Consider the following 25,084-nt stretch of genomic DNA (forward strand, 5'->3'; position numbering starts at 1 on the left):
ACAACCCTAGGCCCCCTCCTTTTTTAGGACAAGGCCGCCGATCAAGGGGCCGCAGAAGAAACCTCCAAGTCCACTGGGTTGAGGAGAACGAACCGGTGAGCGCCAACTCAAGGAACCGGATGAGGGAACCCCAACCGGGGACCAGCTCGTCCCATTGAATCAGAACATTACACAGAACCTCCCTTGTTTTCAATCTGTCTTCCATTCCCCTCACACCGGTTGAAGAACAGGTTCTTAACAAAGGGCTCTCCTTTGTTCCAACCAGCAGACTGGATAAATTCCAGTTACATAAAGAGTTTTTTCGCAAACTCAAACTCAAGGCCTTCTTCGAAAACACTTCGGAGCCCACTGCCCCAGTGAAGAGCAATGAGACAGGCCTAAGACCTAAATCAACTTTCGTTCCACCTCCATGTGCCATCCCTGTGGCAATCTCCACCTTTGAACAGGCTTTTACTAATGATATTATCAGCATACAAAATCCTAACCCTTTTAATAACTTCTCCAAAGTTGAAAGAGATGCCCTCTTGTCTCTCCAATAAAACAACAACATTGTTAACAAACAAGCCGATAAAGGTGGGGGTATTGTGATACAGGACAAATTGGATTACTCTAACGAATGCCACAGACTTCTTAATGATACCACTAACTACAGACTCCTTAGCGAGGACCCATCTGATCGCCTAAAACTGACTATACAGTGCCTGGTTGACCACGCCGAAAGCCACGGGCATATATCCAAACAGGAAGCCGATTACCTATGCAATACACAGGCGAAGGTCCCGTATTTTTACACCCTCCCTAAAGTGCATAAACCTCCCAGACCCCCTCCCGGGAGACCCATTGTCTCTGGTATTAACTCCCTACTAGAGCCTCTATCGAGGTACTGCGACTTCTTTCTGAAACCCATGGTGCACAAGGCCTCTACTTCTATCCGGGATACAAAGCATCTCCCGGGCATTCTCAAAGACATCACCTTTGACCCCACGACGGAACTCCTGGTGGGTCTCGATATTGAGAGCCTCTACATGAGCATCCCCCAAGACTCCACCATCCAAGTTCTTGAGGAGATGCTCTTTGCAAACCCCTGGAGCTACGCTACTCCTAGACACTTTATCATTCAGTGTGCAACCCTAGCGCTGAAAGAAAACTTTTTTGAGTACGAAGGCAAGATATACTTACAAACCAACAGTAACAGCATGGGTAGTATTTTCGCTCCTAGCGTGGCGGGTTTATACGTATATCACTTTGAACTTGCGCACATCCTGGGCAGCACCAATCCATTCAGTTCTAATATTAGACTGTGGCATCGCTACATCGATGACATCCTCCTCATATGGAGGGGCTCCACAGAGATGTTGCTTGCCTTCACCACCTGGCTCAATGCCCGGGACACCTTCTTAAGGTTCACCCATACAGCCAGTCCTGACTCTTTGGACTTCCTTGACCTGACTATTAGGAGCGAGAACAGCGTTCTCACCACCACCACTTTCCATAAACCCACTGCCAAGAACTCCTTGCTACACTTCAACAGCTTTCACCCCAGACCGCTGCGGGAAAACCTACCATTTGGCCTGTTTCTCCGACTCCGCACAAACTGTAGCTCTACTACCGATTACAAACACCAAGCGGCTGACCTTTCAGTGAAGCTACAACAGAGGGGCTACCCACGCAAGGTTGTTGAAACAACGAATAAAAGGGCTCGCAACCAGAACCGCAATGCCCTGTTGGAAGACTACGCCAAGGCGGATTCCACTGCCCCCCTCACCTGTGTTACCACCTTTAATACTGCCAGCAATCAAGTGATGAAGATCATTAGAAAAAACTGGCTTATCCTGAATACTGGTACTAGAAACTGGGATCCACCTCTATTTGCACACAAACGAGCTACCAGCTTAAAAGATTGCCTGGTCTCTACACGGCCTAAACTCAAAGAACCTATCCGCAACACTATCTGCGACAGTTGGGGCCTCCCCAAAGTCACTGGCCACTACACTTGTGGGGATTGCAGCATCTGTCATCTGACTAGACCATCTAAAAACCTGGACTTGGAACCAGGCAAGGTGTGCTACCAACAAAAACACACTAACTGCAACTCCACACATGTGGTATACCTGATTCAATGTCCCTGCAACCTCAGGTACATTGGCATGACTACTCGAAAAGTGAGGCTAAGGATTGTGGAACACCGCAGCACAATTCTTTGCAAAAAAACAATGAGCAAATTGACCAGCCACTACGCTGAACGGGGTCATACTCCCTATGACATGTACTGGACTGTGATTGAACAATTTAACCCTACCCATGATAACATGGCGAAGTTTCTTCTTGACAAGGAGCAACGCTGGGTATACTGCCTGTCCACCCATGTGGAAGGTCTCAATGACCAGATACCTTGGAATACCCTGAATCATTGAGATCGTCCCTCCACACTTGCGCTTCTTCTGTTTTATTTTTGCTTTTATTTTATTTTAATTTTTTTCATTATATTTGGTTTCACTTTTGACTTCTTCTGTGATTTGCAGTTGACATAAGTAACTTTGCGCTACTCCTTACCCACTCTGGAGGCACTGCCCATGAACCACACCTACATGCCCCTTTGTCGGTTACGTGCGCGATTTCCCCCCGGCTATTGGCCTCTCTGCTTATGCGCATAATACACGCGCCACATTGCTTGGCATGTGCGAGCTGCACTTCACTGCCGATGCGCGGTTACACACCTTCTGTGTGACGCGCTGGTCTTATTAGTCCTTTTAGTCTTTCTTTTCTTTTTGCCCGGTACTTTACCGGTCCCTGTGTGTCTGTCTTCTGTTTCTTTATTTTTTTTTTACAGACACCTGCCTGTTAATTGCCTGCAGCTGCTCCCCACACCTGAGCGCTATCTTGGTGGGTGTGCTATTTAAGCCTCCGCTTCCTCTGCTCATTTCCAACCACGGAGTCGGAGAGAGGCCACACAGGTTTGCGGTATGAGCTCTGTCCGCTACAAGTAAGTGGGATCTAATCTCTGACCGGCTTTGATTCCTTTGCCGGTTAAGTTTATTTACTTCCCCCCTCTTTTGGTCCCTTTCTCTCTCTCTTTTTTTTACCCTGTCCAGATGGTAGCTGTAACAGAATACCCCTACTCCTGACTCATGGAGCCTGTCCCTTGAATCTTTGGTGTAAGCATTCATGGGTTCATTCTAGTTTTTTTGTTCATGTTTTTACCGTGTCCTTGAGCCACTCGACACATTACCGCGTATTTTTAGCATGCACCGCCACTTATAGCACGCTTTTGACTCTGCCTCACGTGCCGTACCGCTCTGCACCTCCACCGCGGTATACCATGTCACTCATGTTACTTGATGTTGCTTGAGGCTAACATTATATGTGGTATGTTTTGTGTAGGTTTGTCTTTTCCCTCCCACAGGATTGGAAATAAGAGAATACCCCCTCTGCCAGTTAAGGCGCCTTAGCGTGGCCGCACATAGACGGCTATACACACTCTGTTAGACCTGTCCTCTCACCTTCCACTTTCTTGGTCCAGATGAAAGCCATCCCCAGTTTCCAGGCACTGGCTGAAACATGTTGACCCCATTGGATGGTGGCGGCCATTGATACCTCCTTAGCCATCCCCTGCCTCCTTTTAATGCTGCCCATGGCCCATTATTAAATAATTCTAATTGGTTTTTGGGACCAAAGGGACAGCTTTTAAATATACACGCACTACACCATCACTGCACACTCACCTTGACAATAAACCAGCTCCACTGCAATTGCAGGCGTCGCAGCACACTTGGGGTACATTCGGTACCCCTAGTGGGGGCCGATGATGAAGCATGCCACCAACTAGGTTGGTGGGTGAGACCTTTCTTAAAAACCTAAATGGTTTCCCTTGACTAAAGAGACTATTCTGTTTCTTCATATCTACATACACATATCCCCCTCGACCGTGGGGCTAGTTCCTTTTGATTTTCTACATTTGTACTCCGGGGAATTGAACCAGCTTCCTTTTTTCCTCTCTCTCTTTGATTTATATAAATATGTACACATGGAGTAACCTGCCTGTAACCAGCTCTGCCTTCCATTATAGATACCTGTGTCAGAGTGGAATGAATGCCTCACCCTTTCTGCGCTATTAGTGGGCCTTTCAGTCTCAGACGCCTCCGTTTGAATGCGTAGCCCGAAAGAGGTGCTATGCAACAACAGTCATTCTCTGAGTGACTGTGGGTGCTGGCGTCTTTTACCTATTGATGTGGTACATGAGTGCACAATCCCGGTGTCCAGTGTTTTGCCTGGGGCACAGCTTCAAAGGTGGGGGAGGGGTGTGTGCTTAGGATATTACACCTCCACCACCCCATTAAATGTAGTTTCTGATCAATTGTTGGGTACAGGTGTTTTCAGTTGGGCATGCTGAGTTGTTTGTCAGATTTCACCGGGGATTTTTACTTGCACACGGACAAAAACGCGCGCACACACACACACACACACACACACACACACACACACACACACACACTCCCTCTCTGTTTTGAAAGTCCTCAAAAATGTTGGGTATTACAAAATATTGTGTTGTCTCTCTAAGTACTCCTACCAATTCGCATTCTTCTCTTTTCACTGTACCTTGGGCCCCTCTCATGGACGCTGCATGGCGTATAATGTATTATAGCATTATATGAATCTAAAGCTCGCAACACCCCCCCCACCCCCCTCATCTTCTGACCAAGCCGCGCCCCTGTGTTTTGCGTGCGTGTTCATTAAAATAGCGGGATTTACGGCTGCCTGGACTTGCAGTTAACGAACAACAAATATATTTTTTCAAATATTATTGATGCTGAGTCTCTCTTCAGCTTACTGTTACATACCCTTTACCGAAATATGAAACGATCCAAAAAACGGTACATCTTCTGTGTGAGGTGGACCTCAACTAATGATTAATTTCAAAGTAAATCCATTGAAACTATTCAGAAATATCCGTGTGAAAAGGAAATACATGCAGAGCACAGTGAGGTATTGCAAATCTTAAGTATTATATACTACGCTAGTCCGTCTTTATTGCGGACAGCGATTCCCCCAGGGGGCTGTGCAAAGGTAACCGCAGAACACAGATGGCATAGAGAGTCACTGCACAATATCTCAAGACCTCCACCACCACCAAAAAACGTATCAAAAAACGTATCAAGAGCCCGACAGTCACAGAGGGGCAGCCCCGGTGCCCCCTTCAAACCAAAGCTGGAGTACAGATGCAAATCCCATATACAACTTTATACACCAAAACACAATTAAAACTGGGAAAATGAGTATCCTCACAGACTGAAAATGACGCTATTAAACCATTTCAAAGTGTTTTGTTGAGTGGGAGGGCAGTGAGAGGGTGCATTTCAGCTTGTAACTTCTGGAAAACTTTATAGGATGCGTCATACTGAGAGGTGTAAACAAGTGAACACTACTAACATTGTAATAATGTATTACTATTTGTTTGTATTCAACCTTTTTTTTCTCTGGGCCAACTCGTGGTGGGCAACAACAGTGGGTTCCACTGTCACAGAAGCAGGTTTATGGGCATCGTTCTGCCCAGCGGGCATAGTTGCGTCGTCTTCTCCTGCAGGAGGCTGGAGGTTACTGATAAGTAAGGCACGGGTTGCACGTCACTGTCAGTTCAGGGATATAAGAATCCTCTGACAGCAGATGCATGATGTGACCTTGAGCAGTTTATGCGTATAACTATAGACAAGATACCCTACGCTGTCCCTTCACAATAACCATAAAGCGAGCCTTCTGACACCTCCACCTGTGCGTCTGTGGTGGGTGTTTGCGAGGGGGGCTCGGGTGCAGGATCGGCAGGGACCGCAGTGACACCTGCACGGTTCATCGAGCAGGTGTTGCCTAATAATACGGGGCTCTGCTGCGCTCACTGCTAATAAACCGGTCTTCAAGGGGTCACTGCGAAGCGCGCGGCTGATGGCTCGAGACGCTGTGCATGCAGGGCGTCAGGATGTGGGGGCTGCAGAATCCAACATCTGCTGAGTGGCTTCCTGTATGCACACTGTCCGCTGCAGTGAGCGTGCACATGCCGCCCCCTCCGTTCACCGGGCCGGGGACGGTGATTCATTACTGGGAAACCAGGGAGACAAATATACAGGCAGACCTGTACATCATGGCAATACTACTGCCTGTATTCGTGTATGAGTTGCTCTAGGTCTCTTTTCTGGTCTCTAACCAGTGAAACCGTGTTTAAGTGATTGTCCCTCCTTATAACAGGATATTTTAAGAGATCAGAGTTAAAAATACAACGTTCTAATATAAATCGCAATGCACTAAAGCAGTCATTGTTTTACCTTGTGTGTGTGGTAAAATGACTATAACGCACACTGCTTGGTGGGGTTATGGACTGCGCGTTTTTAATTGCAGCAGCACGCCCTGATGTCTGCAGCCTGCCGCCCTGCGAGTCACTGCCTGTAAATTAATCTGGAAAATAGAGGCCAGCTGCGTGACGTCCCCACTTTGGATATAAGTGAAAAACACTAGCATCAGACCCAAAGCATTGGATGTTGACCAATGTTGAAGGGTCCACCGCAGGCCGAAGTAAACCCTGTTAAATGCAACAGTTATCCCAGAGAAATAGTCAGTTCGGCACAGATTGCTACGAATCTTAAAATCGAAATCCTAAATATTCACTCGTTCTGCCCCACAGTTTTGATTTAGGTCTCACTCAGTGTTAGAAGTGGGGGGGAACGGAAGGGCACGGCGTGCCCCTACTTTTAAAAATTATGCTAGTCCGTTCCCCTACTTCTTGATGTAAAACAAGCATTTACAATGCAATGGTCTCGGCAATATTATAGGTAGAGCTATTGGTATTGCTCATTATTTTTTTATTATTTTTGTATCCCTAAATAAATGGCATTGTCATTTCTATTGGCATTAGCTTTTTTTTTGCATATGTTATACCTAATGCATTAGCAGAGAGAGAGTGAGCCATCTCTGGCCAGATCATAGCGCTTTTTTTAAATTTTTTTTTTACTTGTTAGCCATGTTGCATTGCAGCCACACTTTTGTGCAACTTGTCTATTAACATGGACAAAACCAACAGTTTGTGTTGGTGAGAACTACTGGCTTTGTCAATGCTTTTTTTGTTCCCCTGCCAGGAGGGGGCGGACAATGCAGGAGGGTGGAGGTAGGCATGCAACAAAGTAGGAAGGAGCAGGAGGGGGCAAGCAACAATAAGGGAGTGGGTAAGGAAAGAGAGCAAGTGACCATACAAAGGGACAGGAGGGTGGGAGGGGGGAATGCAACAGAACGAAATGATGTAGCAGCACATGAGGGAGACTGCCTGCAAGCTTAGGCACTCTTATGGAGCCCTTCAACAAAAAAACTAAAATAATAAAATTACAATGAAAGGTTGGACAATGCTCCAGTTGAGGGACAAACACACAAAGAGGTAGTGAAGCCAGCAAGTGCAGACCAAAGAAACAAGGAAATGAGAAACGAAGAAGTCAACCAGTGGTAAGCAATGAGCCCTCTCCAAATCAGCTGTAAGTTAAAAAAAAAAAAAAAAAAAAAAAGGCCTGCAAGTTAAAGTACATGCGCGGTCTCAGGAGAGATGTAAAAAGACCAAACGCACTACATTTCAAAGAACATTCAATACTGCATGACCTAAAGAGTAAAAAATTAAAAACTGGTTTGTCACTTCGGGAACCTGAACTCACTCTTGGAGTACTAACTGAATACTGCTTTCAGAAACAGGTGCTTGAAGTGTTGTCCAATAAACTCCAGGACATAGGGGCTAAAACCAAACCTAGGGGCGTATGTACAAGAAACTGGCCAAGCGCGGTGTTATGCCAAAAATTGTAACACCGCACTTCATCAGTTTCAAAACGCAGGGATGCACCGTATTTACAAAAATATGGTGCACCCCAGCATTTCCCTTAGCGCTGGAGCAGCCTAGCCCCAGCGCAGGCACTCTGCTGCCATTTTGCTTGGGTGCCTGTGCTGCAGGAGCAATTGTTTATGTGAAGGAATGGATATCTTCCTGCACATAATGTTAACAGGCGATTTGCTCTATCCATGTGAGCTGCAGAATGCAGCACACGTGGAAAGAGTAATACAAGATGAGAAATAAAACATCTCTGTGTAGCACCTGTTTAAGACCAGGTATTTCCTGGCCTCATTTTTGGCGCATGCCCATAGCTTGTAGATATGGGTCAGCATCAAAAACCAATGGGTGTTGTGGCCGAAAGCCCACTGCAACACCCGTTGCCTGTCCGTTGCCTGTCCCTTTCACGCTAAGTGCTGCGTGAACAGGGGCATTATTTGCATGGCGGGGTTAAGCCACTTAAAGTGGCTTAACGCTACTGTGTAAATAAGGCGAAGGAGTGAACACTACCAGAACGTCACTAGAAGGGACGTAAACATGCCCTTTAGTTTATTCTGAAAGCCTAGCTCCAATAGAGAGGCCCCAATCCTCAGCCCTTCACGGTCCACAGATGCCACAATACAGTCACACTGTACCAGTTCAGCGTAGAACCTTGGGCCAAGGCCCAGCACAAAACTAGAACACTGGCCTAGGTAACACGGCTCTACTGCGCCACAACTTTAACCAGAGATGGCATGCGTGGGGCAAGTAAAAGAATCCTCCAGAACGAGGAACACCCGTGGCTGCCAGGACCCAGCACAAATAAGACAACAGTTATGTTGCCCAGACTCGAAAACGTGGCCACTGATTGCATTTTTTTTAAAAAGGTGATTTTAAAAATAAGCTAAAGTGACTCTTTAATTCGTGGAACAAGTCTGGCTTCTATGAGAAATAAAGATACTGTTTCCCACTAAATTGTAATAAGGGTACAAGTGTCAGGTGAAGCAAGGGAATGGCCCGTGCAGTGGAATGAGCGCTAGAAACAAGCACACTGGTGCAGAGGCATCTCAGTGAGCTGAGCCCCATGGAACAGTGCTCAACATGGAGGCCAACATTCCCAAGGGTGGGTTGAGGAAAGAGCGCACCAGCAGCTATGCGAACATCAGGGGGGGGGGCGGGTGGAGAAGAAAATCGAAATACAAAAGCCATCCCGCCACCTGGCACAAAAAACAGTGACAGCGTATGCTTTTAATGCTTGGATTACTGCGCAAGCGTTGGAAGGCTCCAAGCAAAAGACAGGTCAGGTTTACACTGAGGTACACTGGATCGGGACGCACTGACAAATGGAGCAATGGTCAGCTTCCGAACGCTCATGGTTCGGACGAAGGCGGGGGGGGGGGGGGGGGGGTTTACAGGCTGCACTTTTACATCAAGCTGCGGGAAAACGCGCACCGCCGACTAACCGGTTCCCAAAATCCCAGCGCACACTGACGTACTGAGCTTCAGTAGGGTAAAGAATCCTGCAGTTTACTTTCAACACATCAGACTCCATTAATGCAAGGAACTGTGCAATGACTGTATGAAAACCGATCTAAGGGCAATATCACGTCTCAAATGTAATAAGATGATTCTGGAACACTGCAATTAGTTAACACTGTTGAGTTGTGATGTCACAATGCGTCCTGCCAGTGCCAGCTGCCAGTGTGCACTTCAGATATCACTGACAGAATCGTGGATGCAGCGAAGTATGAGGGCTACAGCCAGCTGCACCGCTCTTCCTTCCCAGCTGTTTGTCTCTGGATATTTTCTGCATCCACAGAAGAGAAGGCTTTATGGCTCCATATTTATTTATTGTACCACTGGAATGTTATACAAGAAAGAAGAAATCTACTGACATGTTACCAAAACATGTAAATTACAGACGCTATTAAACATGACTTACATTTAGCTGCTTAGAAAATATTTAGGAAACTAACTATAAACTGCATTGTAACTTGTTTAATTTCCCAATACATATTTCTTATGTATTCTATGTCTCAGCAAGCATTGCATCTTGTTCATAACGAGCAGCAAGAAACTATGGGCTTCGTTTATAAGCCCAGCGGCGCTGAGGTACACTGGATCGGGACGCACTGACAAATGGAGCAATGGTCAGCTTCCGAACGCTCATGGTTCGGACGAAGGCGGGGGGGGGGGGATTGGGGGGTTTACAGGCTGCACTTTTACATCAAGCTGCGGGAAAACGCGCACCGCCGACTAACCGGTTCCCAAAATCCCAGCGCACACTGACGTACTGAGCTTCAGTAGGGTAAAGAATCCTGCAGTTTACTTTCAACACATCAGACTCCATTACACATGCAGCCGTCACAGCCTGCAGAACTCTCGGCGGACACAACAAATCCGGATGCAGATCACGGAGCCTTGACATCAGATTACCTTTGGAGCGCCAAATCGGTTTTAACGATTGTCTAATCAGGCCGGATCTCAGTGCCCTGTCCTGCCACCAGCAGCCACTTTGTTGCGCAATTGTCAACCCCTACTAGCAGCCGAGGATGCGATACAATTACAACAAGTACAGACAGTGCATTCAGGACGACGGAACAACAGCCAGCCAAGTAATTCACCACACGGGGACCGAGAGCAGGGGGAGAGGACGCCATTAAACCAACTGCCTTTCTCCGAGGCGAAGCAGAAATGCCTCGGAGAAACGCAGTGACGTTTTCGGATTCGGGGGCGTGTTTCTTTTTCTCTCCTCTTGCCATTGGCTGGAGGAGAGAAAAACAAAAACACGCCCCCGAATCCGAAAAGGACGGATGGAAGCTCCAAAACTTTTTCGGCTTCGAGGGCGTGTTCCTGCTGTTCTAAAAGGGCGTGGCTAAAAAGTGGAAAGAACAGCAAGGAACACGCCCCCGAATCTGGAAAAGACGGAGCCTATTTGGAGGGACGGCTCTCTCCTCCAATGGCTGGCCTCCGTTTAGGAAGCCAGCCAATGGAGGAGAAGCTAAAAGAGAGGCGGGCTAAACAGCCACTCTAGGAAACATTAAATCTTCCGACTTCCGGTTCTGCCTTCGGCAGACCGGTAGTCCTCGACCTAAAAAGCGTCCCGGGACTGCCCTAATTCAGGCCCGGTTCTAATAAGGGCTTGAAGGCAGGCGCGAAACGCCATGGGGCTCAAAGTGCTTCAAAGCCCCCCCACCTCCCCCGTCCTGTGTGTGTGCGCCCCGGCGCGCACACACAGACAGTTTTCTGAGATTATCGCAGTTGTACCCGAGTACTTCACAGGTCGTTAAAAGACCATTTACATGTTAGCGAGGCTTTGTTTATTTTTTCAACCCTTCATCTCCAACAGGGACATGGCGAAAGGCGACACATCCTTTCTTTGGCCTCGGTAACCTTTGCCTACTGTCCTGCTGCGTGGATATTCTTTTTCTTTGCAGCGCAAGAGACAAGAAGTTTGTTTCTTTTGATTCACCTTTCCCAACCCCTGCAGCTGCTTATCACTTCAGGCTGCGACACTAAGATTGACTAATGGAGTAGGTAGGAGAATGTATCACTATTTGTTTTTCTTTTTAAATTCTGCACAGGCGCAGCAGGACACATACTTCGTGTGTGCTTCATTTAATCCGTTTTTTATCATTATCATGGCCGATGCAGGACAACAATAAGACAATAAAAAAATGCCCAGATAACGCTGGGGCTTAATGATCCTGCTGGAGAGCAATCATTTCTCTGTTAGTAGTTAAGTGCAGATGAACTGTATTTTATGTGGATAGCTCAGTGGGTTACTGCCTTTGTCACAGAGATCCTCGTGTTACTTGCAGTTCAGAAGGTACAATCCTAACATAGGACAGTGACCAGTTAACTGTCATCAAAGAGCTGCATGCAAACCTGAATGGTATAGTTAGAACTTCACGTTTTTTGTTTTGTGACTTCCCCAGTCTTTCATTATTCTAATGTTGCTAAAATGAGTATCTTTGGGCAGATATACATTTTTATCAGTAAAGCCAACCCCTAACCACTGGAGTACTCTTTAAATCCTGAGTTTGTGCTTATCCAGACCAAACCCTCCTAAAATAACTGCCCACCAGTATGGATGACATGTGCTTCATACACCTTGTAATCCTCATTGGCTTATGTGACATTCCCTGTAGGCTGATTTACATACTTGTATGATTCGTTGTCTCTGTATAAAGTGTGCGTGGTGTAAAGTACTGACACACACTACACTGATATGAGTAGCGCCACACAACAAATTAAATGCATATGAGAGAGGGGCTACATAAAGATGAGGGGCACTGTTGGAGGGTGGCAGTGAGGGAATCCGAGGAGGAGGTAGTGGGAGTGGCTATGGAGCGATGAGGGGCACTGTTGGAGGGTGGCAGTGAGGGAATCCGAGGAAGAGGTCATGGGGGGAGGGGGGAGCTAGGGAGAGATGAGGGGCACTGCTGGAGGATGTTAGTGAGGGATTCTGAGGAGAAGGTCATGAGGGGGAGGGGCTACAGCAAAATGAGGGGCACTGGTGGAGGGTGACAGTGAGGGAATCCGAGGAGGAGGTCATGAGGGGGAGGGGCTATGGGGAGATGAGGAGCACTTGTGGCGTATGGCAGTGATTATTGGTGTGGCGCCAAAAAAGACTTTCGCATCAGCGCTAAAGCCGGCCTTGTCATGGCCTTTCTGTTTTTGTTTATTTAATTAGCAGTCGGGTCATAAGGGCTACTGTGGAACATACTTTAAAGTGTGTGCTAATTATATTTACTGCTATATTCAATGTTTTAAGTTTGAAGGTGATTTTACTAATGTTTTTACTGGGAAAAATGAAAGTGGAGCCCGATGGTGCCTGATATGGGGCTGGGGCCCAAGGTCAGCTGTGAGATAAGGTGCACTGGAGAGGAGTAGTGGATAATCAAGCCTGTAAGGGAGTGCGTTGCGGAGTCTGGGGTCAGGTGGAGGTAGCATGAAGGCTCGAACAGAGGGAGCCCAAGTAGTGTCACTTGCCTGATACTACCACCTCAGAAACCTCCTCTTCCCATCAAAGGAAAATTACATAGAAAAAACAGTTTTTGAGAGTGATAATATTTAGAAAGAGATTTGGAAAAGAGTGCGATTTACTGGGCCTTGTAAGACTAAGAAGAGATAAAGGAGGGCCCGGAGGATTTGCAGTCTGGGTGTTTCTACTCCCAAGATAATTTTGAAAAAAAAACTATAGGGTCAAATACTGCATTTTATTTTCAACACCCCATTTTTACACAAATTCTCTCAAAAGCCATTACTGTGCCAAGACAACACCCCCAGGAGTTGACCACATTTTTTTTCAAGATGCACAATATGTTCCTCCCATAAGTGGCATATTTTTATTTTATTTTAACAAAATATTTATGAGGAACTGGATGCTGCAACTGCTGCCCTCTTCAGTTTTGGTGTAGTGCCCTCACGGAATCCATTCCTGAATCTACGGTAGACAACCTTTAAGTGTCTCATACGGCCGGTACCTGTGGTGTTGCGTCTCTTAGCCTTCACACTCCAGTTATACTTTCTCTTGCGCTTGGCGGGATATCCGCACTTGCCACAGGTACATTTCTGGAGATGGTACGCCTTTGATCCACAACGACGACACAGTGTGTGCGTCTTGTTTCGACGTTTGCCAAACGATGACGTTCCCTTCGTCATCTTGCCACAATGGCCGATACGATAGATAAGTAAATATTTACCTCCACTTTGCCAAGGCCTGTGTTTTGTCCTGCTTGCTCACATGTTATCTCACTCAGGCTCACTACCCCCATTATTCATTCTCATTCACTTTCCCTTTTACTCAAAATTGCTCACTTGCACTCACTCTTCAACATTCGGTATCACATTCTCACTCACTCAGTCTCACCACTTTTTCCTACTCTGATTACCTCATTCTAACTTACAGTTTCACTTACTCTACGTGACTCCTTCTCACTCACTTTCTCTCACTTTTATCGACATACACTCTTTCACTCATGCTCAGTTACATTCAGGCACTCAATCATTCACACCCACATTTACTTACTCGCACTCATTGTTCTTTGCAGGACACTTGAATACCTATGTGCTATACTATGTTTGAGCAGCTAGCTGGCTGACATGAATAAGAATTATTTATTTATTTATCTCACTTGTAAAGCGCACTCTCACCTAACAGGCATCCTGGCGCTGACAATCAAGAGTGCACAATTTGTGGATAAGAAGGAGCCCTTGTGGGTTTCCGTGAGTCAGATCAGATTCTCTTGAAGAGTTCCTTTGTCTCTGAGCCCTGCTTAACACATGTGTACAGGAGGAGCCCTATATTCATGTCCTCAATGTTTGAGACAAAAAATACTCATTGATTTCTGAACGAGAGTAAAAGCGTTAAGGTAACATGTCGTTCCTGCTTATATTTTGCATGCTTTACATAATCCTGCATTCCCTATGAGTATTTGCTTTTCCCAGAATGTTGTTACTTTTTTTCAGGCACTGCATAATTTGAAATGAGTCACATCCAGGTGCTTATAATGGGGCAGAATTGGGTTGTAGGTGAAGACAGTGCGAGTTTCACTCAGTGGGGCAGAAGGGTGTTCGGTGGGGATAGGATGTGGCATTATGGCCAGAGCTATCATATTTGGAACTGGGGAACCTGGTTCAGCCTTCATGCCTTGTCCATCAGACCACTCCTGAGGGAGCACCCATGATAGACTTTAGAAGGCCCCACTAGACCTTAGAAGCCCTGGTCTCTTAGCACCAGCAGGTGAAGCCTACCGGTGGCCAGTTGGGTAAACTTTAAGCCCTGTCCACCACAATTCATACCCAGGTTCACCACCAGTCTTGCGGGCAGGTCTACAAAGCAGCACACCCTAGAGCAGCAGTGGCTTTGTCACGCAGTAGTTTTCCTGCAATAATAAAAGTCTCCCACACAACCCCCACGGTTTTTGACGCATTCATAGATTTACAAGGACTTGTAATCCTGGGAATGCGGCAAAATCTTGCGCTGCCCCAGAGGAGGCATAACTAGGAGAAATATCTTTATTTCTCCTTGCTTTTTCCTCTTTCAAACTGTGCTTTATTCTGCAGCCCACATAGAAAGATGAAAAAGCCTCTCAAGATTGTTTTTGTACAGGAAGGTGCCCCTTCCTGCACAAAAACAATCCTGCATGCAAAGGAGGCACCCTTGCACCATGGGGCAAGTGTGCCTGCGTTGAAGCTAGGCTGTCGAAATGGCGCCAGTGCAGGGGGAAAAGACCGGAATGCACCATATTTGATAAATACGGCACATTCCCGCCCTTTCCCTGTGACGCAGGGCAGCGCAGCAAAGTAACTTGCTGTGCTGCCCTGCGCCACCATTCCCATAAATATGTCCCTAAGCTCACAAATAGTAAATTGACCACACTAATTATCTGTGTAAGAGCAGGTATTGATAAACACAATGAGCCACTGACCTTTTTCATGGACCTTGTTGAGTTGTCAAGCACAGCAGCAGATCTAATCTTAGATACCTTACTTGCATGCTTAGAGAGACACGGTTTTACTGATGAGTATTTAAAAAGTCATTTGGTTCAGCTTGTAACAGATGGTGCTTCCAATATGATAGGTAGGAAATCCGGTGTGGCAACTCTTCTGAAACTGAAATATCCACAGTTGAGTGTATGGCACTGTGCTAACCACAAGCTGGAACTTGCGGTGGGTGATGTTTGTAAAGAAGTCGCAGGCATTAATCAGCTCCAAATTTTTTTTGATAAACTATATACCACCTACCATGCCTCTCCGTAAAATCCGAGAGAGCTTGGGGAATGTGCTCTGGAGGTAGAAGTAAGACTTCTGGCAATTGGAAAGGTGCTAGATGTACGTTCGGTGTCCTCAAGTGAAAGATTTGTGAGAGCTGTTTGGAATAACTACAAAGCACTTAGTAAACATTTCATGGAATCTTCCGAAGACTCAACGAGGAGTGACATTGAGCAGAGGAAATATGCTGGATTAAACCGTTTATTAACCTCCCTGGTGTTTGTTGAAAATATGGGCATTTTATATGATGCTCTCACAGAATTGGGTGACCTATCCAGAAGGCTGCAGCGGCGTGATATGACCATATATGAGGCCGATCGTTCAATACAGATGCAGATTTTAGTGTTTGAATCAATGGCTGATGCACCTGGGCCCTTTGTTTGCTACAACTGCATTAGATGCTGGTGAACGGATGCAGTTTGCTGGTGTAGGACTGCAACAGAACAAAGGCTGTGTTAGCATCAATAGGGCACAGTTCTTTAGGAGCTTAGCAAATAACCTGCGAAAAAGGATGACCATGTCTAATGCATCAAATGTTTCTAGATGCACAACCACAAACAATGATGAAATAGAATACAAAGAGTTAGCACATAGAATGAAGCTCTTACAACCAGTTTATTGGCCGGATCCAGTAGACATCTTATACGGTGAGGGAGAATTACAAAACCTTTGTAGCAGGTTGCATGTATTTGATACTAGGCAGTACATCCTTGGTTTCAGAGAGTACAAACAAAATAAAAATTGTATCCCTGAAAGCCTGAAACCATTGGTGCACATTATAGACTCCTTTTGCACCTCCACTGCTGAATGTGAACGGGGCTTTAGTGTAATGAATGAGGTGCTCACACCACTGCAGAACAAAATATCAATCAATCGTCTGTCTTCTACAATGTTCATAAAAATCGTGGGGTCTCCTGTCATAGAATTTAAACCTGAATTTTATGTTCAGAAATGGTTAGAAAAAGGGAGGAGAAGTGCAGATGAAAGAAACTGCATGGCTCGGACACAAATGTCTTATGATTCCACTTATAAGCGTATTTGGAACATTCTGTGATTGGAAACATGTCCCAGATTGCAAATGTATTAAATGTAAACAACTTATATATTAAACCTCAAATAAACATGTTTATTGATTCTTTGAATTAAATAGCGTTATAAGCTGTAACTGGTCAGTGAAATGCCAAACGTTCAAAAATTGGTATGTTTTGCTATTTCTAGCCACACCTCCGACTCCGCCCACTAATCCAATCCTTGGGTTATTCCCGCCCCCTGAGTCTCCGCCCACAGTTCCCCTACTTTTTTTTCCCCACTTCGACCACTGGTCTCACTTCCCAGTCGTCGTTTGCTGAAGGCATCTATCCGTGCAAAAAAAGAAAAATAACCATGCTTACTTTGTTTTGTTAAATGAGATTGCACACGTTTGATGCCCAAAAATAGTCATGTTCCCCTACCAAATTTTTCATCGCTTGGCACTCGCGGTCAGCCACAAGAATTTCAGGTATAAATAAACTGCGAAGCACTTGCTGAAAACTTGCGGTAAAACATATTTTTCAGGCTCTTTGCAATGTTCCACACTATGTGGGGGCAATCTTAAAATAACACACAGGCCGATCGATTCATAGGGGGCAGGTGAATGTGTGCGCGCGTGCCACCGAAACTGATTGTTTACATCTATAGGATGCATGTGTGCGCTTCTGCACTTGACACCTTCCTGATACGCACTTAGGTGGCCATCCCTGCTATATGAGGTTACCTCATTCTTTTTTTTTATTTATTCAAGAAAAGGCTGAAGATTCTTGCCTTCTGGTGCTGTCGGACCTCACATTCTTTAAGGGCAGCATTCGTACCCATTGGCAAATATCACACTTGTTCAAACATGACGCAACAGGTGCACACCTGTACACAAGCTTACAAACAGGCACACACACATCCACTGACAATCATGAGCACAACACAGTCCAATCCAAAACTCACACAGGCACACACTACCACACATACACAAAATACACACGCTTAAACACAAGAGGTGCACACCAGTATACAAGCAGGCATGCTGAAACACACACAAACACATCCAACATATGCTCAATAACGCACGCACACAACACATACGATGCAACCGTAGGCAGTTACACATATGCGCAAAGCACACACCTTTGTCTTAGTGTTTCACCCGGTCACCGGTCAGGCGTACACTCTCGGCTCAAAGTGACTTGGAAAAGTGTGCAGAGAAAGAAGCCGCCTCACTGTGAGCATCAGGTGCGCGTCACATTACAACCAAAGAAAGCGTATTTATTTATCTGCAGGGAGCTGCGTCTGAGCGGCCCACTTGTTTAGTAATAAAAACGTGTGCTTTCCAATAAATGTGGAAGCTCTTGGTCTGGGCCGGAAACTGAGCCGCTTCTGGAGTAAATGAATTTAGCAGGTTTTCTCCAACATGTCAACGCTTTTGTGGGGCCGCCAGTGCTTAATTTGTAAAATATAAAGTGCCAAGGCTCTGACCAGGAGGCCACTGCAGCTTGCACCACCCATCGCCCCTGTAATCGCTGCCAAAACAACTACTGACCATCTCTCTCGCATGTGAATGCGACAGTTCAGATTATTCCAGGTCCCCAAAGCTAAAGGAATGGCTGGGGAGGCAGGTATTAGTAATTTTTTAATGTATATTGTTTTCCTAAACACTGTTATACTGCTAATCTCTAAATTACATGAGCAGCGCCACCTTGTGGCAGACTGCCCTAAGGGTGGTCTTGACAATTAGGTTCCGGTGCCGAGCACCGGAAAACAATTAAGTGCCGGTGCTCAGCACCGGAAAGCTCCGGCCCAAATTAAGCACTGGGGGCCGCTGCACAGTGTTTCTTTCAGTTGCAGATTGCGCTCGCAGCGCGCAGGAGGTTAGGCTCCAGCGCATATCCGATCTGCTTCTGGTAGGGTGAAGTACCCGGCTTTCACTGGACTGAGTGGGTCTGTGGTGCGCACACGCGTAGGCATGAGTTGGAGAGGCGCTGTAAGGTGACGGGATAGTGTGGGCATGGGTGGTGTGGTCCTGCCGTGCTATGGGGGCTTACGACGTGTTGTGTCAAACATAAATCTATCCGTCGGCATCACTGAAAAAGCCTCTTTTGCGAGCTTCGCACATACTGCTTTAAAAAATGCCAGTTTCTTTTGACTTTGCCACGTACAGCCCAATGCCTCTGATTTTAAAAACTGTGAAAACCAGCAATTGCCCTTTCCACTGCGAGTCTGAGCACAGTTGCAGATAAGAAGACGTTTGGACGAAGCGATCCAAGTTTTCGTGGGGCAGTCTCGAAATTATGGCCGATCTAGGAGGTGTTTTTTATTGCTTTGGGGTTTGCTTTAACTTTTTTAATCAAGTTTTTTTCTTGACATTTTTAAAGTGTAACCCTAAAGAGCGGCACAACGCACACGCAGACCAAAGCATTCAGGTAATGCCGCACTTGAAGCTGATATGAGAGGTGTGAATAATTGGTGAGTGGACGGTCCACAGGGTGTCTCCTCGGGGCACAGGTGGCACCTACTGCAGTTCCCGCTCTTTTGTTTCGAAATATCATCAAACCGCCGAAGCATTTGCGTTGGCGCACAGAAGGTGCGACTGCGCGTGCCCTGCGTGCAGTTACTGCTGGGTGCCCGATGCGAGGGTGGGTGCACGCGTGTCTCCCCCTAAGGGTGCTGGGTCTCTCACTGACAAGGTGCATGAAACTACTGTTCGCACTGCAGGGGTGCACTCTCCCTTAACGTCTCCGCTTATTTGCTTTGGGGTTTTTCTTGCGCGTCAGGTGCTAATGCATTGAAACGTCCTGTCAACCTGCTCCTGTCACTCACCGCTGGAAATAATGCATGGGGCAGGATGTCAGGAAATGGTACCCCCTGGACTGTGGGTGATAGCCAGGAAATACTCTATAATATTACCACGATGTTCCACGCGTGTCTTGGCGGTTCACCCACCCCCACTCCTCTGACCATTTCTTCTCTCCTCCCACTGGGGAGGCAGGCCGGCTGTAGAACCTGGGCCGTTTTCTAATGTTTACTGTTCCAGAGGACCAAACTGTGCAGTGCAGGCCACATTTTATTTAGCTGCTAGATTTGGACCCACAGAAATACTGTACTATGTCTCTCTCTCCGGTTCCGAGTCCTTGCACCGCCGGACCTGTCCAGAGGGTGCCAGCAGGAAACTTGAGCCTCTGCCTCCCGGGATACAGTGTTGACCCGGCAGAGAGCAGCGCACGCCGCGCTCTGAAGCGGGGTCAGTTCCGACAGCCTCTCCCGAAGACCTCGAGTGACAACGCCCAATCCGGGTGAGAGAGCTGCCTGCGATGTGCGGTCTCTTCTCCAGGCAGCCAGCCGGGCTCCCGCCGCCTTCCCAGCCATGACCCCGCAGAGGAAACATAATTATTATTAGTAATATCCAGCCCAAAATAGGCTACCAGAGAGCTGCTTCTTGCACTGCACATACCAACTTTCACTCGATGCGAGGCATAAGATGGCTGCCAACACTTCCTGGTTTGAGTGGTTGGCAGCCAATTGGAGCCAAGCTCGTGCTCGGTAGTTTGGCTCTGCCCAGATATCTAAACGTTTAGTTTTTTTAACTTCTCAGGAACTACTGAACGGATTTACACCATTTAAGAACAAGCATTGGCATAGCCAATAGGTCTTGCCTTTGGGACCTTATAAGTGTTTAACCATGCAACAGTTAATGTTGTTGCACCAAGGATATTGTGCTGCATAACTAAATACTTATAAGGTCCCAAAAGTGAGACCTATTGGCTATGCCAATGCTTGTTGTAATTATTGCCTCTTTACAATTACCCCCTGGAGGTTTATAACTTGGAGACGGAGCGTCTGCATTAGAAGCGTTATGTAAGGCTACAGTGTTTTGTTTAAGTTAGCAGCATATGTGCCTTCCCCAGCACTGCTTTATTTTCTGTTGTCTATTCTTGTAGTTGACAATTACCACATTTACATCTAGCACACATAACGTTTCAAAATCGTATGGTGAAAGTGTTATGGCAATCAAATATTTTTTAATCTTTTTTTAAAAGACAAAAAGAAATTTGAGGATCAGTGAACCAACTCTTCTGGCCGCAATCATTTGGTCCTTGTAGTTGAGCAGACATCCGCTCCTCGTCACTCCCGTATAATCGTGTGAGCTATTAAGTGGTTTAGGAGTACATACCCTCATTCATGTCCTACTTTCATTTGTGAACAGCGTGTTGGCGAGCGAGAAGTAAAAAAAAAAGTAAAAAGTGAAAGCAGGGGTGCGCGCGCAGCACTGACAAAAGGGAAAGTAATCGCGCTCCAGATGGCGCCTCGGGTGCTGAAAGCTGGCAACTGTGCACGTTCACGCTCGCGTGAACGCAGCTTTAGACCAGCAAAAGCCGGTGGGTAGCACTTTGAAAACCCACTTACTAAACGTCTCGCCTGAGTCAGCGCATGTGCTGGCTCAGGCGAGACCTAAAAGGGGCTCTTTCTGAACCAAGGGCTACCTTTTTGCCAAATTTGGTGTAATTCCGTTCAGCAGTTCGGGCTGTAGCAGTGTCTAAAGTTTCCTATGGAAAATAACATGGAGAAAACACATTTTGGGACACCCCTTTTTTCTCGGCCCCCGCTTGGCGAATCACTCCGAAACTTTCAGGATAGGAGCTGACCGGAGCGCCTCACTAGGTTTGAAAAGTTCGCAAAGATTCGTCATCCGGCGACAAAGTTATTGGGAAAACCACTACTGGCGACCGCCAGTAGAAAATATATATATATTATTCTCATACATACACATGAAAAAGTAGTTAAACACGTACTTACAAATTTGCAATGTAATGATACGCCTTATATAGTGATATATAACCTTATTTAACACTTGGTTGTCTCTTTTTTTCGTCTTAGCAGACGTTAGAAGACTCCTTTAAAGATGAGCTGTTTCTGTGTGTTTGTTTTTCTTTTTCAATGTATTTGTATTGACATTGATAAACATCATATGCAGGTTAATTATACATTAGAAATGACTACATGGTCGCTATGTGCGTATAGCATTTGCACTGTGTGGGAGTATGCAGTGAGTATCATCAGGCTTTGTCCATAATGTCAGATGGGCGGATATCATGGAATAATAGAGGAAAAGGAAAATCTACTTTTATAGTATTCCTTACTGTGTTTATCATTCCTGGCTGCCTGGCCTCTTTGTATTAATATTTTGATCATTGTTTTTCAGGGGGTACTCCAGTGAAAATGAAGGCAACTGGTTTCGATCCTTGTTTGTGCACAAGGTAGACCCACGAAAGGATGCTCATTCTACTCTGCTGGCGAAGAGGGAGACAAGGGGCCTGTACAAGATCCAGTGTAAGTTGTCCCTTCTCTGGTACGTTTGTTGACTGCTAGTGGTACTTTGTATTGATCTGCGTGGCCCTTTAAAAGTTCTGGAAGGACTACATCATTTGTCGGGCTGCTGACTGCAGCTACTAACTCACTCAAGATTCTGTTATGGACAAGAGTATTTGTTTAACTTGTGGCAGTGGAATAAATTTGTGTCAATCACGGTCTCTGTATCATGAATCAAGTTTTAGATTAATCTATTCCAGAGTGACACTAGGATTAGTTTTTTTTTTTTTTTTTTTTAACATCTATGCACATGAAACCTAGGAGAATAACAGTGGAGTGATGTACATGATCAAAAGTCAAAGATGCATTTAATGAGTGATTGAAGGAGTATTCTGTTTGAAAAAGTGGAATTGGTCTGTTACTTGGGTTGTGGAGCATAGATTCAAGGGTATCAATACAGATCCCAGGGCCTCGTTTTTAGGTCGAGCCTAGCGTTGCAGCGCATGCGCTGCTCGCTTTGCGAGGCATGCAGTATTCAGTATTGCGTGGAAGTTCTGCCCACTCTCCGCCCATATTTTTCATTGGCTTAGGTCCTAAATGCTTCCATCCGATTGGTTTTAGGCTTGTTAGTCCCTCCTAATGACGACGATGTCCTTATTTGTGGTCTTCCATGGCTACTGGCCCCTTTACTCTAAACAGTATTTTCCTCCCGTCTGTCACCCACCTCCTGCAGTCCGTGAGTTCTCTGGCCCCCCTCCCGTGCACTTCCTTTCATGCCTTCTTGCCCGCCTGCACTCCTGTTTCCAATGCAATAGGTCTCGCGTAAATGCGAGTCCCATTGCATTGCAAATGCTTGTTTTTCCAGAGGCCCACTAGGCCCCTGATGTGCTCGCATTCTGTCTGCCAGGAAAAAGGCGCGTGAGCGCACGCGCACACAACATCCAATTAACACCACCCGTTTTGTAGTGGATTTTGAAAGTCTCGTATTGTGCAAATCATGGTTCTCACGCAGCCTCCCCTGCATTATTTAGCTGTGGCTTTAAGCTATTTGCTGTACCTGATGTCGGTGATGAATATATTTGTATCCTTGTAAAACGAGAACTTGTTTTGCACATTTTGTGTGGACGTCTGCAGGAATTTGGCAGTGGCCAGTGGAGCCGTGTGGTTGTAATGCACAGAAGGTATTCTTATTCACTCTTTCTAAATATCGCATCAGAATTGCATTAATGCTGTTTTGTGTTCACTTCTTTGTACTGAACGCTTGCACGTGTAGATAAGAACTAAGAGCCAATGTGCCAATTTCTTTTGCACGCACAATTTGGCAGCACGGTGTTAAATTGCAATTCTCGTGTTGGTATGCCACACAAGAGCATACATATGTACTAAGTGCGCCGGGAAGGCAGAAAAAATGGGCATGGCGCGCTCTTACGGTAGAAGTCTGAATTTGCCAGAGTAGGCAAAATAGTGAGCTGTAGTAGCTATGGAATAGGAAAGCAACATTTGTAATGCCGCTTTTATGCTATTGGTGTTTTGGCACGTCAGTACTTACTTCTCCGGTGATATTTGTAAGCAGTGAATGTATTGGAAAAAAAAGTTCAAATATTTTAAGGGTTTGGCTAATTTAAAAATAGATAAAACATAATGGCGTTTGGGACCTTAGTGTACAGTTACCTGCCTGTTTTAAGGACGCAGAATACGATTTCTCATCCTCCCAGTGCTCAAAGCAACTACATTTTTAACAGCCTTTAGCCCAGCCCCAAATTGATCACGATTTGGGGTCACTATCTTCTTCTAATGCACGAGTCAGGACAGTATAGGGTGGAAGTATGCTGAGCGGTGATATTAAGTCCAACTAATGACACAAGAGAATGCAACTCCTTACTTTGTAGAAACTTATGGTAGGCTTCATGTCTTATTAAAACAAAATGGAGTTGGCTTCCAGGCCATTTATAACATAATCTACACAGTAATACTAGTGTAAAGCTGGTTATCGCCTTAAATTGGTTTAATTGCTTCTGGGTGAAAGACTTCTCTCCCGTTGGACAGTTTCTTTTGAGTCAAACGTAACTCCTTCAAAATATCCTTCAAGTCCATAGTTCACTTCTTTGATCGGTCTTGGCCCTGTTCAGGATACATCTTTGAGATTCAGCACACTTTTTATTCCTTTATCTACCAACAGTCTTTGGGCCTTATTTTGAGTTTGGCGGACTGGTTACTCCGTTACAAACATGATGGATATCTCATGCACCTTATTAAAAGTGCCTTATTTTCTATGACATTTATAAGAAGGTGGAAGGGATATTTGTCACGTTTGTGACAAAGTACCTATCCACCAAACTCTAAAACTTGCCCTATGGCTGCTTTTTAGGTCCAGCCTGGGCAGCGCATGCGCTGCTGCGAGGCGTGCAGTAGTGGAGTATGGAATAGAAGCTCCGCCCATATTTGTCATTGGCTTGTGTCATAGTCCTTCGTAAACACTGGTTTCCAAGTGTTTATTAGGCTTGTTAGTTCTCCTTAGTACCGCCTTGTCTGCATTTGTAACCTCCCATGGCAACCGGCCCTTTTACTTTGGTTATTACACATTACCTATTAAGTCTGTAAGCACTATTTTCTATGAAGAGTTTCTCCTACTGCAGGCACAACATGCTTTCCTGCAGAATTCAGCGCGCCATGCGGATTTCGCTTTCAAGCAGCCGCACAATGGCAGCCGCTTCTTTGAAGTGAACTAGGTCTCATTTAGAAGATTTTCAGCTTTTGCCATTGTAAATGACAATAGCTTAAAATATCGTAAATGCCAGACCTATTGCATTGCAAATGCTTGCTACAGCACCCATGCCTTTCTGTCTTAAAAACAGAACCAACATTGTTACTCCAAATGAACTTTGCTTGGGGCGTAAATGCTTGTGATGGTTAACGGTGGGCGTAATGTGCGTAAGGGACCTACGCGGAGAGGCACGGAGATGAAACCAATCTCCGCATAGTTCTCTTACGCACATCCCGCCTCCTGCCTCCCGCCCGCTTCCCACCCGCAGTCTTAAATACATTACAAAAGCAATTGTTAAGTAACCTTACCTTATCGGCGGCGTTCCCGGTCTTCGTTCCTTCTCAAGCGCGTCTTCTTTTGGGAATGCGCATGCGCGGGCTCCCGTA

General features: G+C 45.9%; 2 protein-coding genes across 4 annotated transcripts in view; one reads left to right on the plus strand and one right to left on the minus strand.

Annotated features, from left to right (window-relative positions):
* The window catches only part of NIPSNAP1 (nipsnap homolog 1), a 189,640-nt gene that overhangs the window by 50,746 nt on the left and 113,810 nt on the right, over positions 1–25,084 (plus strand). For 2 of the 3 annotated variants that reach the window (XM_085636255.1, XM_085636256.1), the window contains exon 2: positions 21,828–21,955. In XM_085636255.1, coding sequence (XP_085492381.1) covers positions 21,828–21,955 — 128 coding nt within the window. Of the gene's footprint in view, positions 1–2,948; positions 2,984–21,827; positions 21,956–25,084 lie in introns of those variants that run through there. The other variant, XM_085636257.1, reaches the window with a different exon arrangement.
* Positions 13,184–13,515, minus strand: LOC146784070 (large ribosomal subunit protein eL37-like). Its single transcript, XM_085636259.1, has one exon. It carries the CDS (start codon positions 13,490–13,492, stop codon positions 13,199–13,201), a length of 294 nt encoding a protein of 97 aa, XP_085492385.1. The 5' UTR covers positions 13,493–13,515; the 3' UTR covers positions 13,184–13,198.

Source organism: Triturus cristatus, chromosome 11, assembly GCF_964204655.1.
Source record: "Triturus cristatus chromosome 11, aTriCri1.1, whole genome shotgun sequence".
NCBI lineage: Eukaryota > Metazoa > Chordata > Amphibia > Caudata > Salamandridae > Triturus > Triturus cristatus.